This window comes from Macaca fascicularis, chromosome 14, assembly GCF_037993035.2.
Source record: "Macaca fascicularis isolate 582-1 chromosome 14, T2T-MFA8v1.1".
NCBI classification, from domain to species: domain Eukaryota; kingdom Metazoa; phylum Chordata; class Mammalia; order Primates; family Cercopithecidae; genus Macaca; species Macaca fascicularis.
In genome coordinates, this window is record NC_088388.1 from 73,237,354 (window position 1) to 73,251,203 (window position 13,850).

The 13,850-nt window shown below is 36.0% G+C and overlaps 1 protein-coding gene across 4 annotated transcripts in view; it reads right to left on the reverse strand.

The window, feature by feature from the left end:
- PGM2L1 (phosphoglucomutase 2 like 1) overlaps window positions 1–13,850 on the reverse strand; it is a 56,479-nt gene that overhangs the window by 30,065 nt on the left and 12,564 nt on the right. For 2 of the 4 annotated variants that reach the window (XM_005579075.5, XM_065528716.2), the window contains exons 2-3: window positions 2,783–2,950; window positions 112–218 (exon numbers count right to left, since the gene is read on the reverse strand). In XM_005579075.5, coding sequence (XP_005579132.2) covers window positions 112–218; window positions 2,783–2,950 — 275 coding nt within the window. Of the gene's footprint in view, window positions 1–111; window positions 219–2,782; window positions 2,951–4,947; window positions 4,972–13,850 lie in introns of those variants that run through there. The other 2 variants (XM_074014748.1, XM_065528718.2) reach the window with 2 other exon arrangements.

A 13,850-nucleotide genomic window follows, 5' to 3' on the forward strand; every position in this document is an offset into this window, starting at 1 on the left:
CACATTTCTATCTGACAGTCTACTGTTTCGGAAATCCTACTACTGGACAAAAAATTTTTTAATATGTTTTATTCTATTTCAACTTAATCTTTAAAACAATTAACTCTGTACCTCTGGCTGCTGCAGCTGCTAGTTACTTGACCCCGAGTGTCATACCCAACCACAAAGCCTCTCTGCTTGAAGTCTGAGAAACATCTCTCAAGGTATTTGTACATCCCCTGAAGCAAATAAACACAAAAGATTAGTCCTAATGGATGCTTGCATTTCATATGACTCAGAATCTCTTATTTTTATGTTTGCTGTGCAGCTGACTGGCTGCTAGGGAAGTGGCTTCTGCCTTTATGCCCATGCTTACCAGTGTGGGAGCAATACTGTTCAATCCAGAAATGTAAGATGACAAACATATCCTGGATTTTCAGACACATTTAATACCATGGAAATACCGATTTAATAACCACTAAATCCAATACAATAAGTAAAACATTAGGAAAAGCAGAAGAAACATGAGCATCAATAAGCTAAAAAAAAAAAAAAAGATTAGAAGAGCCAACATAAATTGTTTCTTGTCTGAAGGCTCTAGAGAACAGAATTTTAATTGTCTTAAGTCCTTGCTAGATCATATGATTGAAGTTAACCAAAAGATTTGACCTATTTATGATGCAAACATTTTTAATCAGCAACACAGTTCTTCACTAGAACATTTCTTATGATGATTGATCCCATTTGTAATTCTTTGGTTTTAAAATCTCACAGAAAAGTAATACCATAGACTAGAAAAACGTGCAGTCATGGATGACAAAAAAATGAAATAAAGTATTTCATATTGAAAACATCACAATGACAAACTAAAACCATTTAACTACCTTACAAATGATTTGTTAAGTTTAATAAATACTTTAATATCTAAAAATAACATTTTAACATTTTATATTATTACAGTCCTTTAAAATGAGTTCCACATAAAAGATGGGACATTTAATCCTAACACCCTGAAAAGAAAGCAATGCAGACACCATTTCTAATTTGGTCTCTTTCAATATGTCTTTTAAGAAGAGGAGACAATAAGATTAAAGCTCCATGTAATGTCTTGCCTAAGGCCAAACTAAGTTATACTGATTTATTGAAGACCTATTATATGGCAGGCACTGCTAAATAAGTATATGGTAGCACCAAACAAAGCCACAGTGACTTCTGGTGCCTGAGTTTCTCAAGTACAATTAATTTTCCCAACCTATAAGCTATGAGTGAGTGCATGCTTAGTATATTAGCTAGATTCGACAACTTATTTCTAATGACGATACTATCCTAAAACCTCACAGACCCTCATATTAATCTCTGCTATCAGAATGCATCTTATTTCCCTATATTTTTAGGTTGGTGGAAAAGTAATTGTAGTTTTTGCCATTAAAAAAATGACCAAAACCTCAATTACTTTTGCACCAATCTAATAGAGTCTGAAAAGGGCTAGGGCTTAAGAATCAGATTCCATCCAGCTTTTCCATTTCACACAATGGAATCCCAACTCCAGTGAAAATGTGCACTTCTGTAGAAATTGCTTTTCAAACACCTCCCCTACCCATTTTTGTAAAGTCAAGAAATCTTCACTTAGAATGAAAGCATATGAAAAGACTAAATGTGTAAGAAAATAATGAACTAAAGCATCTCTGGTTGAGGAATAGGGGGAGGGGTGGGTGAGGAAGGGGCAGGTATCCTACCTATCCAACCATCCTGTCATTCCTTCTCTCCTACCTCTGCATTAGGCCTTGGCTTTAGAGAATTCTCTCAGAATAAGGCTAAAGATGATTTACTGTTTGGGAGTATCGATTAGAATTATGTCTACTGAATAATTCTCTAGCCCAGAACTATTTTTAGTATAAGCTAAATACATTATTGGTCTCAAAAGTATCGTTATTTGAAACAGGATGATTCACTTGCAAAGAGAAGCAATTTGTTTCTAGAGTGAGCTGCATAACAATGGAGAGAAGTAAAACAAATTGTATCATATTACACAACTGTATTAACTCTTACGTGGATATAGAAACCCACATAAAGGATATGTGATAAAGGAAAATATTTTCAACTAAATTTTCCAAATTCTGGTTAACCTTTATAAATGGCCATATGCCAAAATGAGTAGTTATTTTCTTCTACCTAAGTTTGTTTCTTTGTATTAATTGGATATGCTAATATACACTTCTTGGTTTCAAATGCAAAGCAACATTGTTAAGAAGTTGACAATGGCAACCAAAATAACTCTTAATCAGAAAGTCAGTCTGTGACCGTGAAGATACATAAATGACTTCTAAAATCTTGGGCAAGACTAAAGGTCAGAATTGAGTTTACAGTTTTTACTTATATAAGAGTAACTTAGGGGAAATAAAGCTTTGTGTGTGTGTGCATTTAGAATGGCACTACTTAATTTATAAATTAAAAAAAAAAAACAGACTGAGAAAAAGTACACTTTTTTTTTGAGACAGAGTCTCGCTCTGTCGTCAGGCTGGAATGCAGTGGTGCAATCTCGGCTCACTGCAACCTCTGACTCCCAGGTTCAAGCAATTCTCCTGCCTCAGCCTCCCAAGTAGCTGAGACTACAGGCACGCACCACCATGCCCAGCTAATTTTTGTATTTTTAGTAGAGATGGGGTTTCACCATGTTGGCCAGGATGATTTCGATCTCTTGACCTCGTGATCCGCCCGCCTCAGCCTCCCAAAGAGATGGGATTACAGGCATGAGCCACCATGTCTGGTCAAAAGTACACTCTTGATACTTGATAATACTTACCTGTGTTGACTGTATTACTGTAAGGTCATTAATATAGCAAAACCCTGCCCCCATGGCAGAACGGAGTCCTGCAGTCCCAAAAGTCATTCGGCAACAAAGACGATCTCGCAGCTCCTTGTTCATCCCATTCCGTAACAGGTTTTCAATCTGCTCTTTTGTTTTGGGATTCTATAAAGAAGAAGTATTAAAACTTAACCAGGAATCCAGGCAGAGTCCTAATATTAAGCCCTTCGGAGGGGTCAATATGTATATATCACAAGGTTCAACATTCAATATAAATTCCACAGTGCTACTTCTTTGTACGTATGATAAAATAATACCTGCCATTCACTGAGTCCCCAAAGGAGAAAGGGCCTGTTGAGGGTGATTTACATATCTCTAAATTTTATAGCATTTGTATAGCATATTAAAGAATGTTGTTTTTTAAAAAATTTGATATTTAAGAGCTTTGAATCCAAAATAAACCTCTTAGTAAAAAATGACATCAATTAAGTTAGAGTCCATGTTAGATTTCTATCATAGTTCACTGTAACCTCAAACTCCTGGGCTCAAGTAATCTAGCCTCAGCCTCTTGAGTAGCTGGGACTACAGGCATGCGCCACTACACCTGGCTAATACATTAAGTTTTAAGAGAAATAGAGACACTACTGGATAAATACCATCAAAACATGCCTACCAGTTACCTACCTAGACCTCTGCAATTCAAAATGAACAGATATTCCTTTCTACTGCTTAAAAATCACAGAAAACGATTCAATTTATCTATGGCACAAGTTGGCCATAAAAATATTTTATGTGTTAAGTGTGAACTTAATTAAGAATGAGAATACAAATTCATTCCAAAAATGGTTTGTGAGGCAGGGCATGCCAACATCTATATTTGGGATTCTGTATTTCATTGTCATGTACTTTAACTTATTTTCATAAATCTCAAGAATACCTGTCACTGAAAATGGTGCTTCACAAAAGAATATCAAGTTTCGGCTGGGCGTGGTGGCTCACGCCTGTAATCCCAGCACTTTGGGAGGCCGAGACACATATATATATGCTTTAACATCTATTAGTTTTATATATATAAATATATAAATATAAATATATTTATATACATATATAAATATATATATGCTTTAACATCTATTAGTTATATACATACATAAATATATATGTGTGTGTGTATATATATATATAAAATCCAGACTCAAGGAGCTTCTGTTTCATAAATGGCACACACTAACAAATAACTTACATAAAAATATGAATAGCTCTTAAGGGAAAAATATGAATAACAGTATCTGGGATACTATCATTTCTAAGATACCACTAGATTTCATAGGTCAAAGAGACTTGAAGAGGGCTAACATTTAAAGGTGGGCATAAGAATGGCAAAAATTGAATAGACTCTTCACGTTTAGAGGGTACATAGCACTGTAATACCCTGCTAGTAGGAATGTAAATTGGGATAGTCTTTTTACAGTGGTTTTATAGCAAGTATCAAATTTTAAATTGCACATGCCTTTTGGCCCATAGATGTCTGTCCACAAAAATACCTTCACATGAACAATAACATTTATTCATATAAGAAGGTTCACTGCAGCACCTGTATGGTTAGTATTATTATTAATATTACCATTGTATAGAGGAGGAAACTAAGATTTAGAGAGGGAGCCTAGTATCACTGAGCTGGTACTGGAAATTTAGACAGTTTGGGAACCTAAGCTGGTCTGGCTCTAAAGCCTATGCCATCTCACTACAAACAAAATAATTGTGTTGGGGTGTTAATAATGCTTCTGATAACAATTTAATTCCAGTTACAAAGCAAAGTGATGTTCCTTTTTATTACAGGTATAGTGTGTATATATATATTGTATGTATATATAGTATATATGTGTATATAGTATATGTGTATATATACAGTATGTGTATATGTGTATATATGTAGTATGTATAGTGTATGTATATATATATCTAATATATATGTATATACACATATACATATATGTATGTGTATATACATATGTATACACACACACACATATATATAAATGATCCACCAGACATAAATGCTGTTGGTTACTGAGTATACTTCCTAATGTTTAACTGCACAGCTACTAGAGTAGGGCCTAAAAATTCCATTCCCAATTACAGACTTCACAAGCAGTACTAACCTAATTCCTGGTTGTTGAAAAGCTTGTAAGTTAGAGAAAAATGAAAATGAATAAAGAATCATGATATACTAGATATAACAAATATACTTTTATGGCAAAAAGCTAAATAATTATGACAACAGGCATTTGAAATCTACTTTACACTCAGATTTCTCCACTATTTAACAGTGAGACATTAAATTAGATGTTGATGTTATAAACTTTTAAAAATATAACCTAAAAAGCTATCTACGCAGCCATAATTATCACATATTCTCCATTCAGATGAACTTACATTTGTATTTTTTTCTAAAGTCATTATATCACTACGATTTTATAAACTATAATATATGAAGATTCTAAAGAATTATAAATTTATTATTATTATTATTATTTGAGACAGAGTCTCGCTCTGTCGCCCAGGCTGGAGTGCAGTGGCAGGATCTCGGCTTGCTGCAAGCTCCGCTGCCTCCCGGGTTCATGCCATTCTCCTGCCTCAGCCTCCCGAGTAGCTGGGACTACAGGCGTCCGCCACCACGCCCGGCTAATTTTTTGTGTTTTTAGTAGAGACGAGGTTTCACCATGTTAGCCAGGATGGTCTCCATCTCCTGAATTCGTGATCCGCCTGCCTCAGCCTCCCAAAGTGTGGGATTATAGGCATGAGCCACCACGCCCAGCCAACTAATTATTTTTAAATGAAATTTTCATGTTGAACTCAGGTATAATAAATGAAAAGGAGAGCAGAAGAGTATATACAGTGTTTTCATTTATATAAAAAGAGGTATGTGTATATTTATATATCATCTAGAAGTATTCCATGTAAATATAAGAGATTAAAAATAGTGATTACCTCTGAAGGGGATATTAGGCATGGGGTTTCAAGTAGACAAGTGACTTATTTTTATTGGAGAGCCATGATGCTGTTTGGATATTTTATGTATATATTATTTTTTATGGTTAAAAACTAGTTAGGTATTCATGATGGCTCAGAAAAACCTCTACTTGTGTGTCTATGTGAATGATTTTTTACCTCACAAATTGCTCTCCTTTTCCCATTCACAGAAAGCTACTGATAAGATCTGAATCTATAAAACATATATTGGTGTTCTCTCAAATGCAAATTATTGTTTGCTTTCTAACTGTGCTCTCTTATTTACAATTCATTGATTACTTGGGGGTAGAAGCCTAGTCAAGAAAAAAAAAAGAGGAGGAAGACAGTAGGAAAGCTATTTGACTGACCTGCTTTCAAGAAACATACACACCAGGCTGGGCACGTTGGGTCACGTCTGTAATCTCAGCACTTTGGGAGGTCGAGGCGGGCAGATTACCTGAGGTCAGGAGTTCAAGACAAGTCTGGCCAACATGGCGAAACATTCTCTCTACTAAAAATACAAAAATTATCTGGGCATGGTAGTGTGTGCCTGTAGTCCCAGCTACTTGGGAGGCTGAGGCAGGAGAATCACTTGAACCAGGGAGGCAATTTAGTGAGCCGAGATCGCGCCACTGCACTCCAGCCTGGGCAACAGAGTAAGACTCCGTCTCAACAACAACAACAAAAAAATACACACTGACCTATTACACAAAATGGAAATTTATTATTTAGAAAGTAAATGCATTCAATCTGAAATAAATTTGCTTTTAACTAGCATATCTTAGAATCCTAACAATTTTAGTACTCCAAAAAAGTAATCCTGCAGAAAATCGAAAAGATTTTAGTGACTACTAGCATTTCTCTGTACTTCATCAGTAATAAAGCTAATTGTTTAGTATGAAGTCAGTAAGGTGCAGAATATAGAAAAAAGCCATGCATTATTTTCGAATTTTACCTGTATACCAAAAATTTTCCTTTAGGTTCTAATCCTATGGTTTGCTTCAACTTTACATGGCTGAAATGAAGAAAAGAAAGTATCTTCTTACGTAATACTTGTGGAGTTTTCTTTTTTCCATATTGTAGAACCAGAAGGCCCAAATTCAAAGAAAACATGAAAGAATTGATTTTTCTAAAATCACTTAAAAAAATTAACTTCTTACAAACTTTCACAGATGTGAAGAAGGTTACACACCAGACCAAAATTCACATCAACTCTGCCTGCCGACCAGTGAAAGTACTAACATTCACTTATGAAGGATTATTTTGAACTTGCCCAAGTTTTCTGAATAGGTTCAGAAAACTAGGGACTTCTATATTATTTATGTATAATAAATATAAATGTGTATAAAAGAGTGTAAAAAATGTAATCAAGTTTGCCAATGAGAAGTGTGTTAGCTTGTCTGCATTGGTATAAAGGAATACTTGAGGCTGGGTAATTTATAAAGAAATAAGGTTTATTTGGCTCACGGTTCTGCAGGCTGTACAAGCATAGCACCAGCATCTGCTCCACTTCTGGTGAGGCCCAGGAAGCTTTTAGTCATAACAGAAGGGAAGAATAGCCAGCTTATCACATGGTGAATGAGGGAACAAAAGAGAGCTGCCAGGCTCTTCAACAATCACCTCTCATGTGAACTAACAGAGTGACAACTCCTTATTATCACCAGCAGAGAACCAAGCTATTCATGAGGGAACCACCCCAATGACCCAAACGCCTCCCACCAGGACCCACCTCCAACGCTGGAGGTCACATTTCAACATGCGATTTACAGGGGACAAAACAGCCAAACCATATTGAAGAGTTTACCTGTAAATCTTTTTTCCTATTTATCTGATAAACCTACTATTTTAATAATTCTAACACAATTTGAATCTACTCTATTAGTATTCTAGTACAAAACCTAACAGCTTAAATACACTCAAAAACATGAATCGCATTGTTTAGAAGATTGGAACAGACCTAAAAGAACATAATATATATTTAAAATCCCAAATTCAGTCTGGGCACGGTGGCTTATGCTTGTAATCCTAGCACTTTGGGAGGCTGAGGTGGATGGATCACCTGAGGTCAGGAGTTTGAGACCAGCCTGGCCAACATGGTGAAACCTTGCCTCTACTAAAAATACAAAAAAATTAGCCAGGCATGGTGGTGGGCACCTATAATCCCAGCTACTCAGGAGGGTGAAGCAGGAGAATCACTTGAACCTGGGAGGCGGAGGTTACAGTGAGCCGAGATCATGCCATTTGCACTCCAGCCTGGATAACAAGAGTGAAACTCTGTCTAAAAAAAAAATCGCAAATTCTAATATTGTTATACATCTAAAGGGGAGCCAATATACAAAATTGACTCTTAATAACTCAAATATATCTAAAGTTGCAAAATTGTATATAACATTTTTAAATGTTACTGGCAGAGACTTATGTCTAAATAATAAATACCAGTTTTATATAACTACAGAGAAAAACATTTTTATTTTGTTTATCTATTTATTATTTTGCCCCCCATCGTGAATGAAAGACAAACAAATTTTAAAGTTTATTTCTAACCAGAAGTGAAAATAGGAAAGTGCAATCTGAAAATCTGAAAGGTAAACACAGCTGACATTCACTTCTGAGGGTAAGCCAATTTGAAGATCCGAGTCTAGAGTCTTGGAGCAGAACAGGTTTTCTAAATCAGATGTTTCCTTATGAAGTCCAAACTACATTCATGCTAAACTAATCATTCTTTCCTATTTAAATAATTTTTGTGTGATTCTAAATTTAATTTCCCTATCTTAAAAAAATTGGTAGAAATTAACATAAATTTGGCTTAGACAAAAAACTTGAATATAAAATATACTCATCATATAAAATGAGATTTATTTGAATAATTGCTTAATAAACACAAAAATCATATCCACAAAATGAAGTACTAAGTACCCCCAAAGTAGAAAATAATCTTGAAATATAATATTATCATTTAAGAATATTAGATATACCAAATTAATGTGAAAGATTAAAAAAAGTTAATTATTTTGTTTCAAAAAAACTATTTTTTTTAAAAAACTATAATTTTAACAAAGCACATACAATGAGCTCAATTTTACTGTTCAATTACATAGTCAAACTTGTCTCTGTTAAGCTTTAAGTAAAAAATATTTCTCATATAAGGTAGTCAACATAAAATATTTCAAATGTTTATTGTCTTTCTACAAATATTGTGACATATCATACTTTTCTTGACCAACAAAGAATCCAATTATTGGCTAATGTGCTCAGTAGACCACTGGTAGGAGAGAAAGATCACTGAAGTAATAATTCTAGAAGGTTTGGCCCTGATCTTGAGTCAGCAATTGCTTAGCTAAATCATCCTGAACAAGTCACTTCACCTTTCCTTAGACTTTAGATTCCAAGCATATGTGATGATTTTTGAGATTAACTTTTCAAACTCTATAGGTTTTGTCAGTAAGTGATCATGGAAGGCACTAAGTATACCAAGTTCAAGGGCTCCAGTAACATCTATTACTAGCTTTATGACCTTGAACAGGTAATTTAACTCCAGTATCTTCACCTGTAAAAAACAAGAATCATGTTCTACTCTTTTCCCTGGGCACCATGGGCCAGCCTCCCTTGGAGCTAAATGAGACCATGTGACAGAGTTATGGTCACTGGATATGAAAGAGATGTGCACCACTTCCATGCCTAGCCCCAGACCTACTCCCCCACCACTCCTCTTTCCCCATTTACCCATTAAACAGAGAGGACTCTAAGGACCTACAGGAGTATGTAGCAACAAGATGGAATAAATGATTTCATGGAACAAAATCCCCCTCCTTTACCTCCTACCTCATGGACCAGCACTGGGCTGTAACGTCAACAAGAAATAAACTTACACTGTGTAAGCCACTGAAACTTTGGCATATTTGTAGGGTTTTTTGTTTGTTTGTGTTTTTCTCTTTTTTTTTTTTTTGAGACAGAGTCTTGTTCTGTTGCTCAGGCTGGAGTACAGTGGTGACACATCAGCTCACTGAAACTTTGGCACATTTGTAGGGTTTTTTGTTTGTGTTTTCGTCTTTTTTTTTTTTTTTTTTTTTGAGACAGAGTCCATTCTGTTGCTCAGGCTGGAGTACAGTGGTGACATATCAGCTCACTGCAGCCTGGACCTCCTGGGCTCAAGTGATCCTCCTGTCTTGGCCTCCCCAAAGTGCTAGAATTACAGGTGTCAGCCACTGCACCCAGTGGAAGTTAATACTTGAACTGAAAAGTGAAAGATTAGTAGGAGTTGGATTGTGGAGCAAGGTGGGTGAGGAACAAGTTGGGAGTAGAGAGATAATGGAGTTCGGTATTAGACTTACTGAGTTTGAAATAATATCTATACCCAGCACACTAACCATTGCTTCCCCTCCCCCCTCCGGCCCCCAATAGTAACCTAGGAAATAAAAATTAAAACAAGATACCATTTTTCACCGAAAAACTTATTAAGAATTTTTAAAATGAGTAAGCCCAGTGCTGGGGAATGAAAATTAACTCTAGTAACCAAGGAAATGAAAATTAAAACAAGATACCATTTTTTCACCTAAAAATTGATTAAGAGTTTTTAAAATGAATAAGCCCAGTGCTGCGGAATGAGAGTATATTTATTGCTATGGCTTAGTAAAAAACCACTTTAAACTTAATGGTTTCAATCAATAATCATTAATTATCTTTCATAGTTTCTATGGGTTAGGAATTCAGAAATGGCACAGCCAGGATGGCTTGTCTGTGTACTGCTGTAGGCTTGTCTATCTGGCAGTGATGCTGACTGTAGGCTGGGGCCTAGTGGAGGCCATCAAATGGCACACCTACAGAGGCCACTCCTTGTGGCCTTGGTTTCCTTGCAATGTTGGGTTCCAAAGGCAAGTGTCCCATGAGCAAGCAAGCCAAGTGGAAGTCACATTACCTTTTATGGCCTAGCTCTGAAAGGCATGTTAATTTCCACTGCACTGTATTTATTATTTTTATTTTTATTTTTTTGAGGCAGAGTCTCACTCTGTCATGTAGGCTGGAGTACTGTGGAGAAAAACATGTCTCACTGCAGCCTCCACCTCTCAGTCTCAAGCAATCTTCCTACCTCAGCCTCCCAAGTAGCTGAGACTACTGGCATACACCACTATGCCTGGCTTTTTAATTTTTTAAAGAGATGGGGTCTTGCCATGTTGCCGAGGCTGGGCTTGAACTCCTAGCTTCAGGCAATACTCCCACTCCAACCTCCCAAAGTGCTGAGATTACAGGCATGAGCCACCGCACCTGCTTTGTACTATATTTCTTTAGGCAGCTACAAAGATCCACCCAGGTTCCAGCAGAGGGAACACAGATCCCACCATTCAATTAAGGAGTACCAAAGTCACACAGTAAGAAGAACATGTGGAATGGGACATATAGTTGCAGCTGTCTTTAAAAAAATACAATCTGCTAGAGGGACTATAAATCAATACAACAACTCAGATGACAATTTGCCAATATTTTAAGTAGCTTAAATATTAAATAGTCTTTGTTTTAGCAATTCTACTTCTAGAAATTTATCCCGAGGAAATAATCACGGATGCACGTTATGATTTAGTCATAAGGATATTCACTAAAGTAATATTAATAATAATAAAAAAAGTAAGCAAACCACATGTTAATAGAAAACTGGTTAAATAAAAAGGCTGATGTAATAGTACATTAACATTATGTATTAAAAAATCACAATAGAATTTTAATATGCAAAAACACTTAGATATATTAGGGGGGTAAGTATATAAACCATATGTGTAATACAATTCCAAATTTGTAAAATATACATAAATGCATAGAAAAATAAAACTAAAAAAATGTGATTGTTCCTTATATCTTCATAGGGAAGGATTACTTATGTAATCAAGGAGAAAAGTTTACAGAATACAAATTAACCCCAAACTCTTATTTATTTAAAATTTTACTTTATTTTATATTCCAGATACATGTGCAGGTTACACAGGTAAATGTGTGCCATGGTGGTTTGCTGCACCTATCAACCCATCACCTAGGTATTAAGTCCCACATGCATTAGCTATTTATCCTGATGCTCTCCCTCCCCACGCCTCTCCGACAGGCCCCAGTGTGTGTTGTTCCCCTCCCCGTATCCATATGTTCTCATTTTTCAGCTCTCACTTGTAAGTGAGAACATGCGGTGTTCGGTTTTCTGTTTCTGTGTTAGTTTGCTAGTTTGCATGATGGCTTCCAGCTCCATCCATGTCCTTACAAAGAACATGCTCTCAATCCTTTTTATGTATACATAGTATTCTATGGAGAGATATATATATTACATTTTCTTTATCCAGTCTATCACTGATGGGCATTTGGGTTGATCCCATGTCTTTGTTATTGTGAATAGTGCTGCAATGAACATATGTGTGCATATATCTTTGTAACAGAATGATTTATATTCCTTTGTAACACCAAACTCTTAACCTGTGGATTAATGTCATTCATCACTTTAGGAAATTTCATAGCAACTATCTCTTTCCTCTCCTTAAGAGATTCCAATGAATAGCATGTTAGACCTTTTCCTGTATCATCTTATGTCTCATAGCCTCTCTTTTATTCCTCCACTTCCCCCAATCCTTTTGTCATTCCATGCTTTGTTCTGAATATTTTTCACGGACCTATCTTGCAGTTTGCTAATTCTCTCTCTGATTCCTCTCTAAAGTGTTGTTAAATGTGTTCATTGAATTCTTAATTTTGGTTATTGTATTTCTTCAGTTTCAGAATTTCTATTTTTGTTTTGTTTTGTTTTGTTTTTTGAGACGGAGTCTCACTGTCGCCCAGGCTGAAGCGCAGTGGCCGGATCTCAGCTCACTGCAAGCTCTGCCTCCCAAGTAGCTGGGACTACAGGCACCCGCCACCTCGCCCGGCTAGTTTTTTGTATTTTTTAGTAGAGACGGGGTTTCACCGTGTTAGCCAGGATGGTCTCGATCTCCTGACCTCGTGATCCGCCTGTCTCGGCCTCCCAAAGTGCTGGGATTACAGGCTTGAGCCACCGTGCCCAGCCGTTTCAGAATTTCTATTTTTAAAAATTTACTTTTTTTGTATTATTTTCATTTCTCCACCAATTTTTTTAACTTATGAGATTACTCCTACTTCTGCTCTCTGCTCAATTTTAATATTTTTTATCTTCTTGATCTTGACAGTCTTAGTTATTTTAAAGTCTACATTTGATAAATACAGGAGCCCTTGCAGGTCAGTTTGCATTATCTGTTGTTTTTGCAGGTTCTTGTTTATGCTGACTTGATTCCTTATATTTCTGGTTATCTTTGACTCTGTACTATTATATTTATATTATTTTTGTAACATTATTAGGTATTATATTTAACATATTATTAGTAGGAATAATTTGGAACCTAAGATGAAGCTACCTCCCTCCAGGAAACTTGTTGTTGTTGTTTGTTTGTTTGTTGTTTTGCTTTTCTTAGGCATCTGAAAGCACTAGCAATCTAAGTTCACTTTAATCCAATTTCCAAGCCATCCAAATGACTCAAAACTGGAATACAGTCTGTACAAGGAGTGTTTGAGTTCACCAGTATTCACAGGGCAGCCCTTTGGACTTCTAAAGAGTGTTCTCAGGGTCTCCACCCGCGATAGGGCCCAGATTCCAATTTTTGTCCCTCTATACTAGCAAGACCAACAAAAAGACTGCCAATCTTCTTAGCTGCCTATCCTGATCAGTAAATGTGCCCTGGGCAAAAGTGGCCCTAAATACTAAACTCAGCTCTCTGAATTTCTGTCTTCTTCTAGACTGTGGCCTAGAATTTCCTTCTTCTTCGAAATCTCGAACTGGAAACTCTTGACTAACATTAAATAACACCTTCAAACAGATTTTTAAATCTACATTTTATCTATTTTTTCCAGTTGTTGGAGGAAGATTGTCCAAATTACCTCATCTGTCATTTCTAGAAGTAGAAGTCTTTCCACCATACAACACTGCACTATATAGTACGGCTTTATGATGCTTAACTTACATGTACTCCACTATATGTATTTAGCCCTGCCTCCTAAATATTAAAATTGTATTTTGTGC